Source organism: Emys orbicularis, chromosome 6, assembly GCF_028017835.1.
Source record: "Emys orbicularis isolate rEmyOrb1 chromosome 6, rEmyOrb1.hap1, whole genome shotgun sequence".
Lineage (NCBI taxonomy): Eukaryota > Metazoa > Chordata > Testudines > Emydidae > Emys > Emys orbicularis.
In genome coordinates, this window is record NC_088688.1 from 124,616,169 (window position 1) to 124,644,014 (window position 27,846).

General features: G+C 43.2%; 1 protein-coding gene across 1 annotated transcript; it reads left to right on the forward strand.

The window, feature by feature from the left end:
• The first annotated feature begins 452 nt into the window (after window positions 1-452).
• On the forward strand, window positions 453-27,843 carry DCAF10 (DDB1 and CUL4 associated factor 10). Its single transcript, XM_065406140.1, has 7 exons — window positions 453-766; window positions 6,701-6,814; window positions 16,072-16,269; window positions 16,768-16,970; window positions 19,139-19,249; window positions 22,500-22,645; window positions 26,592-27,843. The coding sequence occupies exons 1-7, from the start codon at window positions 453-455 to the stop codon at window positions 26,958-26,960; spliced, it is 1,455 nt and encodes a 484-aa protein (XP_065262212.1). The 3' UTR covers window positions 26,961-27,843.
• Window positions 27,844-27,846: the final 3 nt, after the last annotated feature.

Here is a 27,846-nt window from a genome sequence, read left to right on the forward strand (position 1 = left end):
CGGGTGACAACCTGTAGGGAGCTTCTAGTGAGCTGGGCGCTGCCGTGCAGGGAGTGTGCACACGTGTGTGCATTTCTAGTCGTGCCTCCCCTCCTCGCCCCCACCTCCCGCAGGATTTGCTCAGGTGTTGATGAAGAAGGGGCGGTAACCCTACAAGATCCCTGACTTCCCTCCCTGGCCCCACCCCAGTCCCACCCTCTTTCCCCCAGCTTCACTCCGGTTTGTGTGTAGACGGGACTCTCCCGAGTCCGCCCTGGGTAGGGGGAGCGAGCTGGGCGGGGCGGGGCGATGGCGGAGGGGGACCGGAAGGGGCGGGGCTTGTGGGTGGCCCCGCCTCGTGGGGGGCGGAGCCTGGCCGCGCGCTGGCGGTTTCCGGCCGGCGGGTCGGGCAGCACCGGAAGCGGCGCTCGGGGGCCGGGCGCTGTGATGCGAGCGGCCGGGCGCGGCGCGGGATGAGCTCTGCGCGCGGGGAGGCGGCCGGCCCCTCGGGCCCGTCCCCCGGCATGGAGCCGCCCAGCGCCAAGGAGCCGCCGGGGGAGCCGCCGCCGCCGCCCGCCTCCCCACAGGCCCCGGGGGCGGCGGCGGGCGGGGGCCTGTTCGGGTGGCTGCGGGGCCGCTGCCTGGGCCGGGGGCTCTACGTGGACCCGGCCCGCGACAATTTCCGGGCCATGACCGGGCTGTACAGCTCCATCCAGCCCGCCGACTCCGTGTACCTCAGCACCCGCACGCACGGCGCCGTCTTCAACCTGGAGTACTCGCCGGACGGGTAAGGCCCGGCCCGGCCGCCTGGCCCGGCCCGAGCCTCCCGGCCCCCCCGCCCACGTCCCTTCTCCTCACCCCCGGCCCCAGATACCCCCTCCCCAGACCTGTCCTGACACACACACACACACACACCCCTCTCCAGCCCGATCCTCAGCCCCCCACCGCCACACACACACACACTGTGCCTGGCCCCATCCCGCCCCCACCCCTGGTCTGAACCCCCCCCCCCCCCACGCCCCAATCCTTCCCTACATCTCCCTATGCTCAGTCCCCCTCCTTCCACCTCGACAGGGATCCCGTCACCTCCCCTCTCCAGGGAGCCCCCACCCCAAGATCAGTAAGAGACTGTGACCCATCTGGATACGCACCCTTCTGCAGAAAGACTCCTTCCCATTCAAGTGGGGGACTGTGGCGGGGGACCCTGCTGGGGCATAGTCAGGTATCTCCCACCCCCTCACCTGGACAGATAGGAGACTGCTGAGACCCACCTGAGATACTCCCACCCTGACATTCCCTTGGGGTACAACAGAGCTCTCTACCCACCGTGGGCAACCAGTGGAGATGATCTGCTTCCTGGGGGAGCCCACAGAGACATTCCCATTCCTGGGACAGAGGGATCTTGGCTCTGATGGGGATGGAGGGTGTCTGCCATGTGGCGAATCAGGTGCTGATGGGCCTCTCTCTGCACTCCCGTGTGGGCCTGCTTGGGTTTGGGATGATGCTTAGGTCACACTATATGCCAGAGGACTGAAGGGTGGGTAACACTGTTGTACTCTGCTGCAACAATAGCTATCATGATCACAGGATGGACATTAATTGCCTCGGGGGGGCAGTAATAGAGGGCCAAAATCCACTCAAACAGCACTTAGAGGAGCAGAATGTTTTTCAGAGGTTGAACTGTCTCTCCAACCAGTTGGAGGCTTAATACAATTACAATTAATAGTCTGAGGATCTCAAGGAAATTGATTGAGGTCAGTAAGTATCACTAGCCCTTTTCCCCAGTGGGGAAATTGAAGGAGAGTGAATTGCACAAGGTCACACAATAAAGCTGTGAACAGAACTTGAGTTTTCCACCTCCTAATCCTCTGTCCCATCTGCTGGACTTACACGATAGCGGAGGATAAAGGTACTGGTAGATACAACTTAAGATCTTTGGGGAAAGTCACTAACAAGAAGCTGCTAAAATTGGCGACTGCAAGATGACAGGAGATATCCTATGAATGGTTAAACTGGGTAACAGGCTGCAAAAAGTAGGAATAAACAGCCAGTTCTCTGTAAATAAAATGTTTAGTAATGGGGTCCCTCAGGGACTAGCACCAGTGGTCAATACTGGACCTTAAAGAGGAGTAGATGGTGAGGTGGCAAAAGTTGCTGACAAATGATTTGTTAGTCAAGTTTTAGGAAGGGGTTGTGAACAATTCCTCCCAACGTAGCTGCACAGAGTAACTGGGCAGTATGATTCATAGATTCTTAGATTCATAGATTCTAGGACTGGAAGGGACCTCGAGAGGTCATCGAGTCCAGTCCCCTGCCCGCATGGCAGGACCAAATACTGTCTAGACCATCCCTGATAGACATTTATCTAACCTACTCTTAAATATCTCCAGAGATGGATGGCAGATGCAAGTCATAGAAAACAATTCAGTATTCAGTGGGCTTAGGTGTTCGGCTGTATTTAGGAGGAAATAAAGAATAATACGGAAAACATTATGTAAACTTGATGGTATGTCCTCGCCTTGAATAGTGCATTCAGTCTCTCTCCTAAACCTCTCGAAAGCAATGAATGGGAAAGGCCAATTGGATAATAAGGGAACAAAGAGGGTGCCCATTAAAACTATGAAATCAACTACTGAAACCAATATATTTAAAATATATCTAATTCTGTGTAACTTGCTATGTTAGGTTATTAGATTAAACAGTGATTAGACATGTATATAAACAATAGCATTTGTGGATATGCTATTTTAAAAGAAAGCAACAAAGTATCCTTTCAGGGCATATATAATCTATTAACGATTTGGGGTAGGAAAAAAAGTCTTCCTCATCGACCGTGGTGTAGTAAAGTAGATACTGGGACTAGACTGACTCTTGGTCTGTCTTTGAATGACAATAACTGTATTCCTACTCCTAGGCAGAGTGTTAAAAGTTAAATCGTGTATTGTTTCCTGATTTGACAAACCTGTTCCAGTTTCATTTGCTGTTCTGAAAGTTTAACCAGTACAAATCCAATGTCAGTGTGTGAGTGCATTATTATAGTGTATGCTTTGTTATTTGGCTGAAGAGAGAATGAATCTATAGGTCTCCTGCTCATTGATGTGTGAGAGAATAAGGAACTGAGCAGATGCCATTAGAGATGCTGTCGAGATTTGGAGGCCAAAAAGTTTTGACCACTTCTTGCTTGCAAGCAAAGTCCTTGTTGTTCAGTGTGGTAATTTCACCAGATCTTTTAAAAAGATTTCTACACTAACAAAGTGAGGTGTATTCATGTTGCCGGTTGGGAAATTCAGTAAGGAAGTAAATCTGTGTAATGTTTTCAAGAGTTGATTTTAAAAAAAGCTACACTGCCAAGGCCTAACTATACAATGACACCGTGTATTGGGGCCAAAGCTTTTGTGTTAAGGTTGAATCCTGTTTGCCTTACATATGCAAATAGTACCACTGACTTTAGTGGAACTTGTGAATAAGTAAGATGAGCACAATTTGGCCCAGGGAGTGGCATGGTATGTAAACTGTTAGAATTCTGTTGTAAAACTAACAGCTGGTCACAAGCTACTGGAGAAAACTTTGAACCTCTTTGATTGAACCATCGCTTTAATGACAACCTGCACCATGTTTGAATCAATGGGCATCTGGGTTACAAGTTCTAGTTCAAGGTCTGTGACTTGCTGTGTTCACTTTTGTGCCAAAAAGATAGTGCTAGGCTGGGGGAGACGAGCGTCAGTTCTAAGGTGTTACCTTGGGAGACCCACCAGGACTACAAACAAATGACTTGAGCCACAGGAAAGCTGTGGATCTCCACTGTCCAGCAATGTAAAGTATTTGGTTAGAACTGCAGCAGTCCTATGACAGTGGATTACGCAGTCATGATCTGATTACTATCTTGTTGCTTTTTCCACTTCCATTGACTCTAGTAGAAGATATATTACCAACAGCGAGCACTCAGTAACAATAGTAGGAAGCATTTATGGAGGATTAAACTAGTGCTGTTTTGTGTGATGAGATAAGTTTTCTTACACTGGGACTCCTGCACTGGCATAGCTACAGTGAAACATCACTGCAAACCCCTAGTGTAGATGTGCTGCACGGCTGTAAAAAGTCACTTGCCAGTGTAGCTACCTCAGTACAAAAGTACCCATTGTAGACAAGGCCTAAGCTACCTTTCCACATCCGATGATCCTGGGCTGATTTTGGAACCAAATTGACACTTGGTGCAAGTCAGCAGGCACAGGCCTACTGTGACTTAGGCTAGCTAGAACATTCCCCATGGGATCATTCTGCTGGTTGAGGATTTGGTGGAGCACATTTTCTTCTTGGCTGAAATACCCCATTGCTTCAAGAATCCTTTTATGCTGGGGAAATCCTTAGCTTCCCATTTAGGGCAGCTCTAACATCAGTTTGTGTAGCTCTCTTGATGCAAAGTAAGCTTAGTAATGCTCATCATCTGGCTCAGTGACACTCAACTGATTTTAAAACCATAAGTGTCTTTTGGTAGAGAAATGGGATACCCTTGACTAATGCAGAACCAGACTTCCCCAAAAGATTATGGCCGTCTTATGCTTATGTGCCTCTCTGGGATTTTTATAAATTGTCTTGCTGCCATTTGCTTTCCTGGTGGTATCTGTGAACATGCCCTGAAAAGGATCTTAGATTCTCAGATTCTGAGAACAACTTTTGACAATTGTTAATGTCAGCGAACAGGTACACCTAGGCCAGTCTTCACTGCATTTACAGCAGGATAATTAACATGTGCTAGCTAGCTCTCTGTAAAACCCTAGTGGAGACAAGGCTTTGTAGTTTTTATCGCAAGGTGGGTCTTAGTGAGGTGAACGGGATGTTGATCTTGCCTACGTACATTGTAGTAAAAGCTACCTGCGCCGTACCTCCACTAGGATTGTACCATGAGATAGTTTTAACCTGCTGTAAATAACTACCTTTTGGCTGTGAAGACACCCTTAGCCACAGCTAGTGACAAGTGACACATTTGCAAATAATCGTTCCTCTAACTTCTACCTGTGTTTTAAATCTTTAAGATTTAGTAACCCACATCAGCTTTATTTTCTTCTAAAGTTTTAGCAATAAATGGTTGAGTCCTAAAATAGCTAAGTAGTTTAAAGTTCTTAATGATTGCCAAATTCTGCTCCAAAAGTATGGGCTTTTTTTTCCTTATGCAGAATAATTGAGAAGTTTTAACAGAGCTCCTGGAATGGTCAGATTATCCTTAAATGGCACTCTACTTGAATTTTTAAAAATTAGTCAGGTTAAAGGAATTCTGCTTTCAGACAGAGCACTCTTTAAATAGTATATCCTGAATGTTTTCTTTCCACTGACTTCAGTAGGCTTTGGATCAGGCCCCAAGTGAGCAGCTACCCAACTCAAAATTATTATAGAGAAAGGGATGAGCTGTTATGACTGAGAGCAAATTAATTTGACTTTCAGAAACAGCTGCCTGAAATGAAGTAATTATCTGGTTTGGTTAGTATTGGTAAATGTCAAATATTTACTGGTTGATTGCTGATTACAGAACACCTTCATGTGTATTAGTTTGAAATGATCCAAACACATACATTACAACTGGCAGGGTGGTGACACATGACCCAGATTCTAGAGTTCTCACCTGTGTTCCAAATGTACTTATTAAGTACTACTACTGTCCATTGCATGTGTATTAGAGGTTTCTGTCTGAGGATCTCAACACATAAATTAATAAAGCTTCCCAGTACCCTTCCGAGAGGCATGTATTCCCATTGTATAGCTAGAGGAAGATTGTTAAATGCCCATGGTCACACAGGAAATCTGTGATAGAGGTGAGGAATATAACCCATATCTTCACTACTACTCTTCATCCTTCTTTTCCTGTCCTTATTACAGACAATAATCCTTAACCAATCAGTGCACACTTTCCCACCTAGGAACTCCTAGGTTAGAATATAAAGTACTGTACTGATGGGGCAAAGTACCCTTAAAGAACACTGTAAAACTGTACTAAAATATACCTAATTGTCATCAAATGATATGAGGTAACATATCAGTTCAATAGCTATAAAAGAACCACACTGCATATAAAACACTCTGAATTAAAAAGATCATGTGATCTGTCCAGTGAATACACCAGCTGTGCATCAATGTATGCCAACAGCCAGGCTGTAGAGGAGATGGAATCTTTCTGAATAGGTAGTCGAGGAATTGATTTGGTAAGTGAGTAAGCAGTAGACCAGGGGTCGGCAACCTTTCAGAAGTGGTGTGCCGAGTCTTCATTTATTCACTCTGATTTAAGGTTTTGCATGCCGGTCATACATTTGAATGTTTTTAGAAGGTCTCTTTCTAGAAGTCTATAATATATAACTAAACTATTGTTGTATGTAAAGTAAATAAGGTTTATGAAGCTTCATTTAAAATTAAATTAAAATGCAGAGCCCCCCGGACCGGTGGCTAGGACCCGGGCAGTGAGAGTGCCACTGAAAATCAGCTCGCGTGCCGCCTTTGGCACGTGTGCCATAGGTTGCCTACCCCTGCAGTAGACCAATTTCCACTGTACAATCATGAAGTAGGAAGGGTTTGAGAAAAGGTAACTGTACAAAGCCAATGGGAACAGTAGCCATCTGTGGAATGTGCACATTTAGCAATAGAACAGAGATGAATCAATGACAACAGCTGTAATGGTTACTTTGCAGCCTTCATTTCTCTTTACTAACTGCAAGATACCTCTTTTGCTTTTCAGGTCAGTGCTAACTGTTGCTTGTGAACAGACTGAGGTCCTGCTTTTTGACCCCATATCTTCAAAGCACATCAAAACTCTCTCTGAAGCTCATGAGGACTGTGTGAATAATATCAGGTTAGTATCATGGGAAACAAAACCAAACTTTGAGTAAATAGAACTCCAACATTTTTCCTAACTGTACGTGTTAATGTGTTCATGATGCTGTAGTGATATACAGATCAGTCCTCTGCTATTCTGTGCTTTTTGTCTTGTCAACAGACAATGTAGTATAACTGTACCAGTTACCATACTGCAGTTTGTGAGTGGGGAGAAAGTTGATGGACAAGGTTACAATTAAGTAAACACGCAACGCAATACTGAACATGTACATACAACGCACCTTTGTCCCTTTATACTTGCTTCAACCTGAGATTTAGCTAGAAGGAGGAATGTTACTGGAGGCAATGTAGTATAGTGGATGAGGGCCTGCACTGTGCATCAGGAGACCTGGGTTCTAGTCCCAGCTCTGCCACTGCTTTACTGTGTGATCTTGAGCAAGTCACTTCACCTCTTTGTGCCTATTTCCCCTTCAACACTTCGTCTGTTTTTACTGTGAGTAAGCACCTTCTTCCATCCTTCCTAGAGGTGGGGATCGGACAACTCCCACCCTGAGGTGGCTTTGAAAGATGGGCCAGCATGACACATGGTGGGAAAAGGGCAAGGATTGAGCTTCTCAACATGGCATTGACCTTCCTGCTAGAGCCCTTCACTCTTGTCTTTTATTTGCCTCTAGTTTATAGGTATTTGGTGTATTGTCAACTCCGCTTTTGCTTTGAGATCCCACCCGCTGTAAATGCTCATTCTGATACCCTGCCCTCCTTTATATTGTAAATTTCCAAACCTGGGATTCCTAAAATATTCTATTCCTGAAAAGTGACTGAGTAAAGATGGCTAATGAGGTTGTGGGTTCTGTATCACAATGATTTTCTTATCAGATGTGCTCAGTTTACAACTAAACCTGGGGTGATTTAACCTGCCAGCCCTACAAATGCAACATGAGCTCAGAGTCGAGCTGAATTCTTTCCTCTTCACACAGCAATAAACCAGACCAAGTACGCCCTCAGTGTAGAACCCAGTTACCTAAGAGATCTATGGATGATGATGCGACAGAAGTAATTTTTTTAATGTGTAAAGATAACTGACTGGAACCGAGTTGATCTGCAAGGAAGGTTAGAATTAAGCTCCCTCGCCCATAGCTATGTTGGCCGGATAGAGCTAACCAGGGTCCTTTCCAGTGTATTTAGTCATGTCCTCCTTGAGTGAAAAGGTGCCATTTTTCATAGTTACTGAGCAATGTAGAACTGGTTTCTATTTTGAAAAATACAACATGTTGCCGGTGTTTTATCACCATTCGTTTTCAGTGGCTTGGGGTTCTTGCCTTGCTGCAACCTCAGGAACTTTCTCTCCCCTTAAAGCCAATCCCTGCTGCACTGTCTTTTTTTACTCTGGATCTGTTTAATCATTTCAAGCACCTCCCTTACAACAGCACAAACAGTCTGGTCATTTTCCTCTGTGCTGAAGCAAAGCAAGCTCATAGATTTTAATGCCAGAAGAGATCACTGTGATCATCTAGGTGGACTTGCATTGTGTAGGTCATAGAACGTCACCCAGTGAGCCCAACAAACTTGTGGTTTGAAGCAGAGTGCATATTTTTAGGAAGAATCTTGATTTAAAGACTTCCAGTGATGGAGAATCTGCCACTTCCCTTTTTAAGCTGTCCCATTGATTAATTACTCTTACTGTTTAAAAAAAACAATCACACCTTATTTCCAGTTTGAATTTTTCTAGCTTCAGCTTCCAGCCCCGGGCTCTTGTTCTGCTAGATTAAAGAACCTTCTGGTATTGGCTGTCTCCTCCCTGTGTATACTTGTAGACTGTGATTTAGTCAAGTCATGGGTCTGATCCAGGAGTTTTGTCTGAAGACCAGAGATTATCAGGATAAAGAAGTATCACCTGATAGCATTACATGCTTAATTTGATGACTGTAATAATCTGACTAGACCATCCATAGTCTTGCACCGCTCCCGTTTCAAAGTCGTCTTACTTGACAGAAGGTAAAGTGCCTGACTCTTTTTTTCCAATGTGTCTCCTCACTAAATAATGGAGAGCCACCATACTCCTTTGCAGCAGACATTGGGTGGTGTGTATAGACTGACGCAAGTGTGTAGTACATATGCCTCGTTTCGTGCATAGGTTAGTCGGTGTGCAGAGAATGAAGTTCGGGGACAGCATATTGAATGGTCAGGATACTCAGAGTGGGTAAAGATCATGGTTTTCTTAAAGATTTTTTTAATCATTTCTTTTTTAAATATATTTTTACGTTCAATTTTTTTTATTTACATGTTAGTTCTTTACTTCCTGTTTTGTAGTCTTAAATTACTAAAGCTGGTATACTCATTTTAGTTAGCATCCTTTCAGACTTCACAGAGACCTTTTTTTCTTCTAAGAACTTTTGCACTTAATCTTTGTCCGTGCTGAAAAAGAAAAATCTGGGGCCTCACTGGCATGTTTACTCTGTGACCAACCCAAAATCAGACATAAAACTGATATGCAAATGCCTGTAAATATAGCACAGGCTAACACCACCTTCCTATATATTGAACTTCCATAAGCCAAGAAAGCTGAAATGCTTTGACCAGGTTATGCTACTTCATCAGAGTTTGCAACCTGAAGTCAATGGGATTTAGGATTTTTGGAAAAATCCCACTTTTACGTGCCTAAATATAGGTTTAGGAGCCTAGGCCCTGCTTTTGGAAACTGGCCAGTGTATTAGTTAATAACTGTTAAATGGGTCGGAAGTCTAAATAACTTTTTCACTGTTAACGTGGAGCAATTTTGTTTTCAAGTGACAGATTTTGACACTAATGCTTTCAATAATGATATCCCTGATGCTGCGGGCACTTGCGCACATGCGTAGCTTTAAGTACATTGATAGTCCCACTGAAGCCGTTGGGACAAGTCATGTGGGTAAAGTTATCTTCAGCATTTGCAGGATCCAGACCTTCACTTTCAATATTCTGTGTTTTTTGCCTCCAGCAATTTTGTGACATTGCAGTGATACTGTACCAATAGTGGCATTTAGAAAAACAGCACTTATAAATTAGTTCACTTTAAATTTTAAAGTTGCAGTAGCACAAATTTTTAAATTAGTTTTACAAAGCCTCAAACCTGATTTAAATCGACGACTTTTTAGAAAAAATCCAGTGGCTTAAATCACCTTGACTTTATATTATTCCACCCTGAGAATAACTAAATATTGAATTGCCATGTTCACTGCTCAGTCCAGCCTGTGCACTGAGTGAGGCAGGGGTCCTGCGCAGGAAAAGTGTGCGGATGTCATTAAAGACCGTATCATAATTCAGATGAACAAAGGGGTGGAGTTCCAACTGTGCAGGCATTCCATGGCTCTTGGGTGCTTCACTACACAACTCCATCTTTTAGTGCAGACGTTTTGGTATGGAATTAAGATTTTAAATTGCTTTTTGTAGAGGGAAGTGATAAGGAGGGGATGAAATTGTAGGACCAAGTAGGGAGATGTTGGAGGAGGATGGGGAGAAAGGCCAAGAAACTAGAAGAATGAGGTTAGCAGAAGTTAGTGATTGGAGAAAGGTGGGAGGAAGGTAGACCTGACCTCCTATGATGGCAAAGCCTAGGAGCAAATTGCACAGGTCTGTCTCACTCCTGTTACCGTTTTTTTTTTTAAATCTGCGTTCAATCCTGTACAGAGCTCCCTCTGCTGGCTCTTGTAGCCACGGTGAGCAATATTCCCAGAGTTTTACTGTCTTCATGCTGGTCCCTGCAATAGGCAGTGAAGGAAACTACAGACAAAACCAGAAGGGACTGAAGTGTTCGCGTTCAAGATTCTGGGGATATTACGAACACTCTGGATAAATAAAAAGAAACAAAGCCAAAACCTCTGTAGTGTCTTTAAACATTTTCATGAGTCGCAGTAAAAAGGAAATACTAAGCTAGGAGGATAAAAGTGATATTTCACTATATCATGATCAACTCTTCGCTGGACTGACTCTCCGGTATTGTTGAAGGGCATCTTTATAAGCTTCTCTGCCAATTTTCGGCCAGATTTTCAGAAATTCTTGTAATCAAGGTAGTAATGCAATTACCCTGGGTGTCAGAGTACAACCATGGCCCAGCCCAGATTTAGTTAGTTGTGTGGCAGCGCTTCTGAAAATTTGACTCCTGTTAACTTTCTTCAGTCACCAAAACTTTGAAACAATCTGCTTGGTCAGTAATATTAATAGGTCACAATGAGGTGAGGTCTCCTTGTGCTTGGGTCAAAATCCCTTACTAATTTACTTGGCTATTTAAGTGACAGTGGTGTGCTGTATAAAACCCCAAGGAGTTTGTGACTTAGCCAGAAAATATTTCAGGCATAAAATGCACTGGCTAGCTCAGCTAGGTGAGTCCCTTTTACAGTGGGATAGGGTTTAATAATGGGCTAATATTGGTAGGCTTCACAGAAAATGTGTTCTGTGGGTTTTTTTTTAAAGGAGGGATTTGAATGGAGAGAAGCTAGTGATTTTGTCCAGCATGGGAGGAAGAGTCAAAGGAAGTGGTAAGGAGGGAGGGGAAAAAAGAGTAAAGAACAGTACCATGTCATCTCAATTCAGTGAAACCTACTAGAATCTCAAGTGTGAAGACGAGGATTCCTGTATCTTTCAGCACTCTGCCTGCTGACAAAAGTGGAGCTGTTCTGAAACCAAAGTGAAGGCTGGAGGTCTAAATGAAATCTGACAGCCTTGAGAATATTCCTCTAATAAAGAGGCTCCCCGATGGGAGTCTCTTACTAACGGTGGTCTGAAAGCTGGCTGGTCACGTGATGCTAATTTCTAGCTTCCACCTGCTAAACTGTACTAAAATGCAGTTAAAAATACAGTCAATCCTTTCCTAGCATCTTCCACACGAGCAATTGCTTTAGTTGCCCCAGGGATGACAGGCTATATAGTACAGTGTTGGGTGCTTATATATATATATATATATATATATATATATATATATATATATATATATATGTAAAGAAATAAATGACTATTTTAATAGTATTTGTTTCACCATTAGTTAAGAAATTTATTTTATTCCCCTGCCCAAAAAGTATTTGGGGGCGGGGGGAGATCAGTGTCACCAGTGCTACCTGAGACACATTTTGAGCCCCTTTCCTGTTTTAGTGGCAAGCCTTATAAATCCAATAAACGCTTACCGCACATCTTCCATGGCAGTTTGGCTTGCAGTGGCTTCATTCCATATGTCTATTAAAAGGCCAGCCGTTATGCTGCAATCTGCTAAAGATGTGGTAGCAAGTAGTGGGACACGGAGGGACTGGGGTGGTCATTGCATTCAAAACACATGTACAGCGCTATGGCCACAAGTGCTAATGGATGTATAAACAGACCCATCTCAAATGGGAGCAGGGGGTGGCAATACATCTGTGTTTGGCATTGGCGTGACCATTGCTGGAATGCTGTATCCCGCTCTGGTGTCCACAATTCAAGAAGGCTGTTGATAAATTGGAGAAGGTGCAGAGAAGAGCCACAAGAATGATTTACAGAATGGAAAACATCTTGTAGTGAGAGACTCAAAAAGCTCAATCTATTCTGCTTAATAAAGAGTAGGTTAAGGGGTGACTTGATTAGTGTGTAAGTACCTAGGTGGGTAACAGAAATTTGATAATGGACTCTTCAGGCTAGCACACAAAGGTATAACAAGATCCAATAGCTGGAAGTTGAAGCTAAACAACTTCAGATGGGATATAAGGCGTACGTTTTAACAATGAGGGTAATTAAACATTGGGACAACTTATCAAGCATTGTGGTGGATTCTCCATCACTGGAAATCTCTAAAATCAAGTCTGGATGCTTTTCTAAAATATATGGCTGGTTCAAACAGGAATTAATTCAGGAAAGGCCTGTGGCATGTTCAGACTAGGTGATCACAATGGTCCCTTCTGGCCTGATAATCTATGAAAACCACCAATGGGACATCCCTGAGACAGTCTTTAAGACGTGGTCTATGCTATGAAAAAATATTGCCCTCCCCTGCTCTATTTCCATAGATCTTGTTAGCTGCTCTCTTTAGTTTGTCCCTGGCAATGGAATATTCATAGATTCTAGGACTGGAAGGGACCTCGAGAGGTCATCGAGTCCAGTCCCCTGCCCGCATGGCAGGACCAAATACTGTCTAGACCATCCCTGATAGACATTTATCTAACCTACTCTTAAATATCTCCAGAGATGGAGATTCCACAACCTCCCTAGGCAATTTATTCCAGTGTTTAACCACCCTGACAGTTAGGAACTTTTTCCTAATGTCCAACCTAGACCTCCCTTGCTGCAGTGTAAGCCCATTGCTTCTTGTTCTATCCTCAGAGGCTTAGGTGAACAAGTTTTCTCCCTCCTCCTTATGACACCCTTTTAGATACCTGAAAACTGCTATCATGTCCCCTCTTAGTCTTCTCTTTTCCAAACTAAACAAACCCAATTCTTTCAGCCTTCCTTCATAGGTCATGTTCTCAAGACCTTTAATCATTCTTGTTGCTCTTCTCTGGACCCTTTCCAATTTCTCCACATCTTTCTTGAAATGTGGTGCCCAGAACTGGACACAATACTCCAGCTGAGGCCTAACCAGAGCAGAGTAGAGCGGAAGAATGACTTCTCGTGTCTTGCTCACAACACACCTGTTAATACATCCCAGAATCATGTTTGCTTTTTTTGCAACAGCATCACACTGTTGACTCATATTTAGCTTGTGGTCCACTATAACCCCTAGATCCCTTTCTGCCGTACTCCTTCCTAGACAGTCTCTTCCCATTCTGTATGTGTGAAACTGATTTTTTCTTCCTAAGTGGAGCACTTTGCATTTGTCTTTGTTAAACTTCATCCTGTTTAACTCAGACCATTTCTCCAATTTGTCCAGATCATTTTGAATTATGACCCTGTCCTCCAAAGCAGTTGCAATCCCTCCCAGTTTGGTATCATCCGCAAACTTAATAAGCGTACTTTCTATGCCAATATCTAAGTCGTTAATGAAGATATTGAACAGAGCCGGTCCCAAAACAGACCCCTGCGGAACCCCACTCGTTATGCCTTTCCAGCAGGATTGGGAACCATTAATAACAACTCTCTGAGTACGGTTATCCAGCCAGTTATGCACCCACCTTATAGTAGCCCCATCTAAATTGTATTTGCCTAGTTTGTCGATAAGAATATCATGCGAGACCGTATCAAATGCCTTACTAAAGTCTAGGTATACCACATCCACAGCTTCTCCCTTATCCACAAGACTCGTTATCCTATCAAAGAAAGCTATCAGATTGGTTTGACATGATTTGTTCTTTACAAATCCATGCTGGCTGTTCCCTATCACCTTACCACCTTCCAAGTGTTTGCAGATGATTTCCTTAATTACTTGCTCCATTATCTTCCCTGGCACAGAAGTTAAACTAACTGGTCTGTAGTTTCCTGGGTTGTTTTTATTTCCCTTTTTATAGATGGGCACTATATTTGCCCTTTTCCAGTCTTCTGGAATCTCTCCCGTCTCCCATGATTTTCCAAAGATAATAGCTAGAGCCTCAGATACCTCCTCTATTAGCTCCTTGAGTATTCTAGGATGCATTTCATCAGGCCCTGGTGACTTGCAGGCATCTAACTTTTCTAAGTGATTTTGAACTTGTTCTTTTTTTATTTTATCTGCTAAACCTACCCCCTTCCCATTAGCATTCACTATGTTAGGCATTCCTTCAGACTTCTCGGTGAAGACCGAAACAAAGAAGTCATTAAGCATCTCTGCCATTTCCAAGTTTCCTGTTACTGTTTCTCCCTCTTCACTAAGCAGTGGGCCTACCCTGTCTTTGGTCTTCCTCTTGCTTCTAATGTATTGATAAAAAGTCTTCTTGTTCCCCTTTATTCCCGTAGCTAGTTTGAGCTCATTTTGTGCCTTTGCCTTTCTAATCTTGCCCCTGCATTCCTGTGTTGTTTGCCTATATTCATCCTTTGTAATCTGTCCTAGTTTCCATTTTTTGTATGACTCCTTTTTATTTTTTAGATCATGCAAGATCTCGTGGTTAAGCCAAGGTGGTCTTTTGCCACATTTTCTATCTTTCCTAACCAGCGGAATAGCTTGCTTTTGGGCCCTTAATAGTGTCCCTTTGAAAAACTGCCAACTCTCCTCAGTTGTTTTTCCCCTCAGTCTTGATTCCCATGGGACCTTACCTATCAGCTCTCTGAGCTTACCAAAATCCGCCTTCCTGAAATCCATTGTCTCTATTTTGCTGTTCTCCCTTCTACCCTTCCTTAGAATTGCAAACTCTATGATTTCATGATCACTTTCACCCAAGCTGCCTTCTACTTTCAAATTCTCAACGAGTTCCTCCCTATTTGTTAAAATCAAGTCTAGAACAGCTTCCCCCCTAGTAGCTTTTTCAACCTTCTGAAATAAAAAGTTGTCTGCAATGCAGTCCAAGAATTTGTTGGATAGTCTGTGCCCCGCTGTGTTATTTTCCCAACATATATCCGGATAGTTGAAGTCCCCCATCACCACCAAATCTTGGGCTTTGGATGATTTTGTTAGTTGTTTAAAAAAAGCCTCATCCACCTCTTCCACCTGGTTAGGTGGCCTGTAGTAGACTCCTAGCATGACATCACCCTTGTTTTTTACCCCTTTTAGCCTAACCCAGAGACTCTCAACACTTCCATCTCCTATGTCCATCTCTACCTCAGTCCAAGTGTGTACATTTTTAATATATAAGGCAACACCTCCTCCCTTTTCCCCCTGTCTATCCTTCCTGAGCAAGCTGTATCCATCCACACCAACATTCCAATCATGTGTATTATCCCACCAAGTTTCAGTGATGCCAACAATGTCATAGTTGTATTTATTTATTAGCACTTCCAGTTCTTCCTGCTTATTACCCATACTTCTCGCATTTGTATATAGGCATCTAAAATACTGGTTTGATCTTTCCTCCCAGTTTTGTCCTGACCCTCCTTTCTCTCTGCCAATATAGCCCACACTCCCTCTCGTTTCCGACCCATCTCCCAGGTCTCCATGTTCCCCACTTACCTGCGGGCTTTGCTCACCTGTCCCCGTCGAACCTAGTTTAGTTATGAAACTGATACTTACGTTTTTGCCACAAAAAGAGTGGTAAGAGTCACATCACTAAACTGTCTGCTACTGCAAACTATCAGTCCTTTGTGTGTAGCTTTATTTTTATAAATCATAATTCCCAGTTCAGGAATAACTAAGTCTGAAACGCCTTAGACACACAAGGCAGACAAGACTGTGCTTGCTTTACAATATTTAACTGTCTGTCAACTTCACAGGTTTCTGGATAATCGACTGTTTGCAACTTGCTCTGATGACACTACGATAGCACTTTGGGATCTGAGAAAGCTAAACACAAAAGTGTGCACTTTACATGGTCACACGAGCTGGGTGAAGAACATTGAATATGACACCAATACCAGACTACTAGTAACATCAGGGTTTGATGGCAATGTGATCATTTGGGACACCAACAGGTATGTGAATATGGATTATGTATGGTCATTAAATATATGAACTGTGGTAGGGCTCTTTTAAAATAGATACATTCATCTTGGATGAAACTCTATTGCTCTGAATGGAAACTTAATACATTCTTAAATTCTGTCACTGATTGCTCATCAGCCAATGGTGACAATCAAGAATTAGGACTGCCTTATTGGGATGAAGATCTAACAACTCAAAGGAGGCTGTGTAGGTCAGATTGAAACAAAGCTGAAAATGTGCTATATCAGTCTAGAAATTCAAGTGTGCACGTTGCGGATTCCCACCCTCCATATAAAGTCCAGTTTAAATGAGATCCAAGAGAGAGTGTACAAATGGTGAATGAGTCAATGGGGGGACACAGAGTGCTCAGCACTTTGAAAATCAGCTCATGTGTTTGTGAATTGACCTGTGGATTTCAGAATCTAACTTTAGGCTCCTGTTTTTGTCAATCTTGACCCTAATCATCTCTCTCATTTCGCACTGTCCAGGTGCACCGAAGAAGGATGTCCTCACAAGAAGTTTTTTCACACCCGTTTTCTCATGCGGATGAGACTGACACCAGACTGTTCAAAAATGTTGATCTCCACTTCCTCTGGGTATCTTCTGATTTTGCACGACCTTGATTTAACCAAGTCCTTAGAGGTTGGCAGCTATCCAATATTAAGAGCCAGAAGAACTACATCAAGTTCAGGTGAATTCTTGTTAGTAAAAATCTGTACTCTGTGATCCATTGATAGAGGTATTTGTATACTGTTCCCTTAGGCCTGGTTTACACTGCGGGGGGGATCGACCTAAGATACGCAACTTCAGCTATGAGAATAGCGTAGCTGAAGTTGACATATCTTAGGTTGACTTACCTCGCGTCCTCACGGCATGGGGTTGACTGCCGCCGCTCCCCCGTCGACTCCACTTCTGCCTCTCGCCGCGGTGGAGCACAGGAGTCGACGGCAGAGCGATCGGGGATCACTAGACGCGATAGATCGATCACTACCCGCCGATCTGGCGGGTAGCGTAGATGTGCCCTTAGAGGCGTGGTTAAGAAGATTCTAGCAGGAAAGTGGCACTACGATAGCTATTTTACCTTGTTCAGGAGTGACTCTGGCCTGTAGTTAAACTGACCGAAGTCCCCATATAGACAGCACCAGATGAGTCAAACAACAAAATTTTTCCACTGGCCAAGCTTGCCTCTTGCGGAGGAGGCTTGCCAGTGCTGATGGGGGAATCCCTCCCATTGGTGTAGGTCAGTGGTTCCCAAACTTTAACAGCCCGCGAACCCCTTTCACTAAATTGTGAAATCTCGTGAACCCCCTCCTAAAAATGAATATTTTCAGGGATTTAAGTTTAAATTTCCTCAGTGTGATGGATGCCCCAACTGCCGGCCCTGCTCTTCCTGGGGCTCGGGCTGGGGTTCGGGCTGCCGGCTCCCCCGCTGACGGGGGCAGGGCTCGGGCTGCCAGCCCCAACTGCCCGGCCCCGCTCTTCCTGGGGCTCGGGCTGCCAGCCCCCCGTGGAGCGCTGGGGTTTGGGCTGCCGGCTCCCCTGCTGACAGGGGCAGGGCTCGGGCTGCTGGCCCCAACTGCCCAGCCCCGCTCTCCCTGGGGCTCGGGCTGCCAGCCCTGCATGGGGAGCGCTGGGGTTCGGGCTGCTGGCTCCCTTGCTGACCACCGGGACTCGGGCTGCCAGCCCCAACTACCCGGCCCCGCTCTCCCTGGGGCTTGGGGTGTCTGCCCTGCAACCGGGTCCCACCTGCTGTCTCCAATACCCAGGGTCCTCTGTCCGCCATTAGTGATTTTTTTTCTGGCGAACCCCCTGTAACGTTCTGCGAACCCCAATTTGGGAACCACTGGTGTAGGTAATGTCTACGCTGAAGCATTGCTAGCATTTTAAGTGTAGATAAGCCTGAATAGGATACACCAGAGTGCTCAAACGTGAAATAACTAATGTGGGAGACTATTTCCTATTGGTCTGTAACATGGGTGCTGTGGAATACTTGGTAGCAGGATTCAGAGAACTCAGCAACAGGAAATTCTGTGGTTCATTTTGCCACATTGCAAGAACTTAACAAAATAGTCCCCAAAATTAAAAATGTACTCTGCACCTCCCTTCCTGTTTGGTGCCAGTCATTTTTGTCTTAGCAGAGCTACTATAGGCTGCCCAGTGATCAAGACAAGGTAAGCTACTAAACATGCAGTGCTGCTCTGAAAAGGGACTTTATAAATGGCATAATGGGGCTTCATGTTATTTCCTGGCAAATTTGCTGTAGTTACTAGCGAATGGAGCAGATTTTTTTCTAATTGCGATCTGCCATTCATACAGACCCTGAATCCAAGTTGAATTTTGTTGTTTGACTCATCAGCCCCAGTGGCAAAGATGCTGCAGGTCAGGCCCTGACCCGAGTTACACCTGTGCAGCCTCAGTCTAAATGGAGTTGCACAGGTGTGACTGAGGGACTGTTTTACCTTTCAGCATCCATTACTGCAGAAGCATGAGCAGGAGAGAGCCCAACTCCTGACTTTTAGACCCCAGGTTGAGTTTGTAGTGCTGGCAGTTAGTTTACTTGTATCAGACGCAAACATGGACCCATAATGGTACTTCTAGGGTTGTTTTTCAGAGCAGAGCCACACTTCAAATTGAAAAGAGTGCACTGAACGCTAGCTCATTTTGGGTTAGAAATAGTGGTTTGGTGCTCAATTGTTTGTGGTTTAAGGCATTTCTTGGGAAAGCACTGTCTTCATTAGAGAGACCTATTTGATCAGGGCTGTGCTGGTTTACATTCAGAGGAGGTTAAAATGAGATACATACAAAGCAAAAGAGCTTCTCCCATCTGTCAGATTTACATGGCTGCTACTCTGGTTTCAGACACGACAGCTACCAGTTCATCTGGTCCTAGAACTGTGGGTTCACCATGTCACCAGAATGATTCCGGTCCATTGTCCGAGAAACACATGTCCCGACCCTCCCAACGAGAAGGTATGTTAAGACTAGAATAAAACGCATAGGTTCTTATGTGTAAGTGGGTCCAGTGTGTAGCCAAAACGTAAAAGTGAATAAATAGTGTGTACTTTTTAAAGTTTTATATACTTTCCTACATCTTATTGCTTACGCTATTTTAAAAATCTCACTAGGTTTTCCACAAATTCAGTACTGTACATCATCACAGTATATACAATGGTGATGTCCGGAGTTCTAATTTTGTTGCTTTCAGATTTCAAAAGAGAAACAAGACACTTGTTTTACATTTTACATTAATGCATAATATGCGGACAAATGGATGAGAGTCCAGGGGGGAGAAACAAAAAAAAAAGAGGTTTAGAAAACATGACATATGAGGAAAGGTTAGGGTTGAAAGAATTGGCATGTTTAGCCTAGAGAAGAAAAGGCTGAGGGAGAACATAAGTCTTCAAGTATGTAAAAGGTTGTTATAAAGATCAGTTGTTCTCCACTGAAGGAAAGACAAGAAGTAATTGACTTAATCTGCAGCAAGTAAGATTTAGGTTAGACATTAGGAAAAACTTCCTAACTCTAAGGATATGTAAGCATGGAACCATGGGAGGTTATTGAATTCCAGTCCTTGGGGATTTTTAAGAACAAGTTAGCAAAAACCTGTCACAGATGATCTGCCTCAGTGCAGGGGACTGGACTAGATGACCTATTGAGGTCCCTTCCAGTCCTACATTTCTATGATTCTATGACATAAGCACCGTTATGCATATGATGAAATCACAATTATTTTTTGATTGTGCAGTATTTCTCAGTGCTGCTTATTCATTTGAGTAGTTGGGGCATTTATGCCATGATTGCTAGAGGAAGAAATACAGCTTCTTTTAGTAAATGGAAGCAGTTTTGAAAGAATTTACACTTGGAAAAGTGATTGTGTAAAAATAACACCTTACTCAGTAGAACTACTCCCCGCTGCTTGTATGTTCAGTTTCTTCTGTTTGCTTTAGTGACAGAAAAAAACCCATTTACTGCTTCTCTTAACTATGCTGAGCTAACCCGGTGGAGTGAGACAGATTCTATTTGTCCTTGGGCATCAACAGAATTGGCCATGAAATTCCAGTTACAGGGCAAGCTGTAGACCTATACAAACCTATTAAAGTGGGAGAGACGTAGGGTGGCTTCATGCTTCGCACACTGGACTGGGACTCAGGAGAATCACTGCTCTGCCAGAGACAGTGTGTGACCTTGGGCAAGTCACTAAATCTTTGTGTGTAGGGCTGGAGGGGCCTTGAGAGGTCATCTAGTCCAGCCTCCTTTCCCCACTCCCATCCCACACTGAGGCAGAACCAGGTATCCCTGGCAGGTGTTTGTCCAACCTGCTCTTAAAAGCTCCCGTGATGGGGATTCCACAGCTTCCCTTGGTACCCTATGCCAGTGCTTAACTATCTTTAATTAGAAAGTTTCTCCTAATACTGTATCTAACCTAAATCATCTTTGCTGCAGGTTAAGCCCGGTACTTCTTGTCCTACCTTCAGTGGACATGGAGAACGTCTTCTCTATAACAGCCCTTAACATGTTTGAAGAGTGTTATCAGGTCACCCTTCAGTCTCCTTGACTCATGACTAAACATGCCCTGTTTTTAACCCTTTCCTCAGGTTTTCTAAGCCTTTGATCATTTTTGTTGCTCTCCTATGAACTATCTCCACTTTGTCCATATGTTTCCTAACGGGTGGGGACTAGAATTGGACGCAGTGAGGCCTTCCCAGTGCCAAGTAGAGTGGGACAATCCTCTCCTGTGTCTTACAAAACTCCTGTTGTTGCACCCCAGAATGATAGTCGCCTTTTTCACAACTGTATCAATTGTTTACTCGTGTTCACTTTGTGATCCACTGTAACCCCTGATCCCTTTCAGCGGTACTGCCATCTAGCCAGTTATTCCACTTTTTGTATTCACGCATTTGATTTTTTTCCCCCTAAATGTAGGATTTTTTTACTTCACTGAATTTCATCTTGTTGCTTTCAGACCAATTCTCGAATTTGTCACGGTCATTTTGAATTCTAATCCTGTCCTCCAAAGTGCTTACAACCCCTTCCAGCTCAGTGTTATCTGCAAATTTTATAAGCATACTCTCCACTCCATTATTCAAGTCATTAATGAAAATGTTGAATGGTACCAGGCCTAGGACTGACCTCTCTGGAATCCCATTAGAGTTACCCCCCAACTTGACAGAGCAGTTATCAATGGCTTGCGTTGAGTATGGTCTTTCAAACAGTTATGCATGCACCTTATAATAAATTCATCTAGACCACATTTCCCTAGTTTGCTTATTAAAATGTCATGTGGGACAGTATCAAAAGCCTTGCTGAAATCAAGATCTACCACGTTTGCTGCTTATCCCTATCTAGTAGGCCAGTTACCCTATTGTGAAAGGAAATTAGGTTGGTTTGGCATGATTTGTTTTTGACAAATCCATATTAGCTGTTACTTATTACCCTGTTATTCCTCTAGGTGTTTACGAATGGATTGTTTAATAATTTGTTCCATTGTCCTTTCCATATATCAGTTCACCTGTAAAATAGGGATAGTGTTGAGGATAAAGTCACTAATGACTGTGCAGTGCTCAGATGTTACGGTGATGTGAGGGTTGGTTATATGAGTACCTAAATGTGAAGGCAGAATCTGCCTGCAGAACCTTTTAGTGGTGAGCAACAAAAAGGAAAGAACCCAGCTTGAGATTCAGATGCCCGGGTGAGTTTGCACGGCTCGCAATAATATAAACATTGTTTACTTGTGAACTCAGCAAGGTTGATACAGGAAGTCACTCCTTCCAATGCCCATTTTAGTGGTTACTGTGGAACTGTGCTCTTTAAAAATATCTTGCAATAACAATGAAAAGCTGAACGTATGTGTGATATCCTCTATCTTTGCATATTAATGTCATCTGAGCTGGGTTCACACAGACTTCTTCTTAAAAGATACGTTGTCAGAGCAGAATCAGGACTGGTGTTCTCTTGCTGCTCTGCCACTGACTAATTGTACCCTTCAGCAAGTTAAGTAAACTGAGGCAGAAATTATGTATCTGTGGAACTGGTATAAATACTACTTAGGGTGGTTAAATTTTGTGTTAAAGCACTTAATCTCTTACAGTGTGATGTAAGTTTCAAAAATGTATTTTTCATTTGATTGTGTTTTGCTATGTAGAGTTGGTCAATAGTGAAAAGAGATGGGAACTGTTATGTAGTGATACTGTGTGACTTGTGGTTGGTATCTCTCTCCTAGGTGGATCTCCACGAAATAGTCTTGAGGTTTTAACACCAGAAGTTCCTGGAGAAAGGGACCGTGGTAATTGCATTACATCGCTGCAGCTCCATCCCAAAGGATGGGCTACTCTTCTTCGGTGCTCAAGTAATACAGATGACCAGGAGGTAAAACAAACAAACAAAAACCATGGCACGTACTTAAAAACTTGGCACTTAGAATAAGAAGTGTCAAATCCTAGAACTGCATATCAAATTCCTTAATTGCAGGTGAACATGGATTTTGCATCTCCATGATTGACAGTGTATTGACTTTTTTTTGGTTGCAATACACTGTTTTGGATTGAATTAGAAATAGGGTGACTAGTTGGTATTCAATTTATGCCATTTTCCTAACCTTTGCATTGGTATCTTTAGGAATGATAGGAAGCTAATAGTAATATGGGGAATCACTTGCTTTTCCTGACCACCATAGCATGCCTGTCTCCAGGAGATTTGCAGTTTGAATGTTTGTCCCATTCCATTTGTCGCCTGGCATGCAGGTGAGCGCAGTGATTGGGTAGGCAGCCTACATTTCAGTCTGAATGTGACCAGTAAGGTCACACTCAAGAAAGAGGAGTTTGAGCTGAGAATTTCTCACTCTGACAATCTGGAAGAAAGAGTGTACAGTTTCTCAGGGTAACAGGGACTTCAGGCTGTGCTATCATCAGTATGAGTAGCCTGCCACGATGTGCAGTAGGTAAACAAAAGCTGCACCTGAGCGCCCCAAAGGGCTTCAACTGAGCTACTTAAAGACAGGCAAAGGTGAACTGTGAAAACACTTGGAGCCAGGAAAAAATGTGCTGCCCTTGGGTGAGATAGCAAACAGCGCAATGGTGCATATCCAGAATTATCAAGTGTTCTTAAGTCAGATCATAGCCTACCACCTCTTCTTGTCATTCCTGATATTTTGCAGGGAAGAAGCATGTGCTAGCAAGTTGAATCACTGACAGACATTACATGTGTGCTACATGCAGGACATCAGGAACTCAACACCACAGACCAGGATGACCAAGATTTGTTTTTAAATGCAGGTTTTGCCTTCAGGCTTTTGGTGGAGAAAACCACTCCTGCAAATCCTGTTTGTCTAAAGATCCTGAGAGGCTTCAGATTGCACCATTGATCTGAATAATTGTGCGGACATTAAAACCTTAAGGACTGTTCATAATAGTGTGGGGTGTTTATATACGTGATACAGCTTTGTATTCACAATACTTGGCTAAGCCAACAGTCTGTAGCAAATGTGATTCCTTACCAGTAGAAAATTTGTTGGATGTCCTAAGCGCTCGACAACAGCAGTTCCTAAATATCAGAGTATATGCCTGTTGGAGGTTATCGAGAGATCTTAATTATCTGCTTATAAGAGAGAGGCTTGTGTGCGCTGCTCTAAGAAATCTGATGTTACACTGCTGGCTCCTTCGCAGAATATCTGTGGATCAATGAATACCCTTCTGGAGAGACTTTGGTGGTAGAAATTAGCATCTTGGTGTAAAAACACCATCATAGAGTTTAGGGCCAGAAAGGGAGCATTAGATAATCTTGTCTGATCTCCAGTATATCACAGGCCATTAAACTTTTATCCAGTTACCCCTGTGTTGAGCCTGATAACTTGTGTTTAGCTAAAGCAGATCTTCCAGAAATGCATCCAGTGCAGAACATGCAGAGCTATCATTTGTGAGCCCCGGATTCCATCCTCTAACAACCTTCTCCATCTTTGAAATGGTGAAAATAAAATTGTCCCTGAAATCTCCTTGCTATTGCAGGGTTGGGCTGGAGCTTGCCTGAGTAGTGTGCTAGGAGACCGAGGGCATATATTCAGGTCACTTTCTAAGAACAAAAAGGCTTATTTTTAATAACACTTGCCAGTGATAAACCAGCATTGTTTAGCTCCATCTGACATGTTTTGCATTAGAATGGCTTTGTTCCATACCAAAGCAACGTTCACGTTCTGCAAGTGTCTTGCAAAGTAATTACTGGAAGCTTGGCAGACTTACACTGAGATGGATAACGACTAGTCTATGAATTGACAATCAAACCATTGTAAGATACATTGTGTTACTTCACACTAAAAAGTACTTCTGAAAATGCAGATAACTGAGTTTCCTTGGCTTATTCAATGTGAGTGGCCTTATTGTAACTTTTGCAAGAAACCAGTTTCTAACTCGGACCCGTGGCTGCCTCATTCTTTCCTGTGGACATTTACATAAATAATTGGACTCGGATCCATACATTATGACTTTCATCGAAAAATTGTTACAGGTTGCTTTCCCAGCTTCGCTCCACACATCTCATTACATGGCAGTTGGAAATCATGAACATTCGTCCAAGCTTAAGTCACAGTGGTGTAAACTCCAACTTGTCATAAGCTTAAAAAAAAAAAAAAAAAACCCCTCACCACCCTTAGGTGCTTATGCTGCAAATTAAAATTCTCTATTGCTGGCTAGTCAGGACAAGCAGAATACAGAGCTGCCCATAATGGACAAGCATTAGTACTTCAAGAGTGAGCTCCCTTACAATGCAGTCAGAGGTGCCTAGATACAGGATTGCCTTCCCCTATCTATATAGGGGCAAAGAAACATCCAAAATAAATGGATGTTTATTGGATAAGCATAAAGGATGGAAAGGCTTTTCCAAAAGGGTTTGATGATGCAGCAGGTAGCTTAGTTACAAAAGAAGTCGGTAATGATACAACCCATATGAGACTGCATGGACAGATTCATGACTCGGGTCAGTTCAGTATAGTGAATTGTTCCTCTTACCTGTTTGCTGAATAACTAAAGGCAGCTTCTACATCCTCTGCAAGGTTACAACCAGCTTCCTTTGTGAATGGTCTTGTGGGTGCTTCAGTAGATTAGTCTTGAGGATAATGAATGGAGTATCCTTCTCGTCGTTTTCAGAGGGATACCGAGCTCTGACCTTCTGTTAAAGCATAACCTTTTCCTCACAGTTTCATGAGTAGGATACAAAACTTTGCCAGATTAAGATATAATAAGGTGCTATATAGTTGTTTTTTTACAAATATTGGCATCTCTAAAGCTAGCACCTTGCATTGTGTTTTCCTGTCTTACAGCACTTCAATGAATTGTTGCAAAAAGTGAAATTCACATTCTAAATTTAAAGACTTTTATGTTGTGTGCTACAAAATTGCATTTGAGTAGAGGTGATTTCAGAGCACTGGTAAAATTTTCAGTGTTTTGCATTAATATCTGATTTATATCCACAATTTAAACCCCAATCCTGCAAAAATGTAAGTACATGCTTCACTTTAACCACAAGTAGTGCCGTTTGAGTTCAATGAGATTGCTCATGTGAGTAAAGTCACATGGGCATGTCTTTTCAGAATCAGTACCTTAAATGTTAATTGCAGTGACCTGTTTAGTAGCCCAACAAATACAAAAAGTACGACCTTGTCCTCTCCCTAACTTTAACCGCAAAGTGCCAGAGTGGTTTTCTCTCTTGTTCAGCAGTAGTTTGAGAAGCACTCCGTATGAATGAATGCCTTTTCCTAGGATAGAGTTCTAGATTGCCACCATTTGGATTAGTGTTGGCTGGGACTAATGTACATATCGACATACTGACATCTTCCTACAAAAGCTTTCTCTCTTTTCTTCTAAGTGTTTTTCCAATTTGTGTTGCGGTTCAAACAGTGCAGAAATTCCAGTGTCTAATCATGAGTCACTGTATCACAGTTCCAGTTGAGCCTCTATTTCCTTGAGCGTTTCCTATGCTGCAGTAGGCGCATCTTCTCTTCTATACAGCAGCCCTGCATTTTACTTCCTCCAGTTAAATCAGATCTTGTATTTTGAATGATTTATTTTAGCAATGACATATCTGCTTCTGCACTGAGAGAAATCCTGTGTCAATTTTACCTATTCAGTTTAAAGGGGGGAAATGGCCTAAGGGCTGTTCTGTTTTAAATAGCTCACAGCAGTAAGTGGTATCAAAGGAGAGAGAAGTAAAGTGTTGGCTTTAGTGCCGATGTCTAACTCACTTCACCTACGTGGGGGGTGAATGAATAACTGGGTTTTTCCTCGTGTATGTGGATAAATATAACTTTCCTCTCTCCCCTGTCTAGTGGACCTGTGTGTACGAATTCCAAGAAGGAGCCCCAGTGCGCCCTGTCTCACCTCGTTGTTCTCTCCGATTGACTCACTGCATTGAAGAAGCCAATGTAGGCCGGGGTTACATCAAAGAACTTTGTTTCAGCCCTGATGGTCGAATGATTTCCTCCCCGCATGGCTACGGGATCCGCTTGTTGGGATTTGACACGCAGTGCAGTGAACTTGTCGACTGTTTGCCCAAAGAAGCCGGTCCCTTGCAGGAAATCCGCTCTCTGTATTCACACAACGATGTGGTACTGACGACCAAGTTTTCTCCAACACACTGTCAGATTGCCTCAGGGTGCCTTAGTGGACGTGTTTCTTTATATCAGCCAAAGTTCTAGGCACATCTTGCATCAACAGGAACTTCACAGATGTTTGTTTTTATAATTACTTCAGTTTGGTTGAAGTGTGTTCTTTTAAAAAAAAAATCTTGTACATGTGGACAAGATCATAATTACTATGGTCTGTGAACATAGCAATGAAATGAGTACTCAGTCCAGCACTGTATGTGTTCTGACACTACAAGTCAGGCTCTGTGCATTCTGTTTTCAGCCTTCCATGCAAACCTCTGCTTCTGATGATCCAGTGCCACTGATTTCCAGTCTTTCTGGTTGGGTTTCACAGTAGCACTTGCTGGTCTTTCAGCGTGACTTAGGGTGGACTATCTGCAAGATGTCTCGCTAGGGCTGAGGGAATTGTTACACCAAACAATGCCCACACATTTCCTGCTGGTACGATCTTTCCTTGCCACGAAGGAGCTGGACTTCCTGACATCCTCCTATTGCTGTAACTTTTCTCTACAACAATTAGGTAATGGAGCTGTTCTCCTGCATACTAGCTTAGTTTAGCCACAAAGAAGAAAAACACTTTCCTTTCACCATATCATGATTGACTAGAAAAATGTTGTCACCTTTCTGTAATGTTTTGCTATAGTTAAATCTCTTAGCTTGTTTTCCTTAATGTGCATATATTGTGTTTATTGCAAGATGGTAAAAGGTCAGCGTGGAGATGCATTTCCTCAGTGAATTCACTAGGAAGACATTGCCATATTGAGCAGGGAAGCCGGAGTTGATCATTGCAAAGGAGTTGTTTGGAATGTTTTGACATAAAATGACAAGTTAAAAATGCCCCCGGCGGAGTAAGTTGTGCCCCAGACACTAAGCTTTCTAATTGCTGCCCTTATTGTAGGAAGCTTTCCACATTAATAAAAAAATCTTAATCACATTT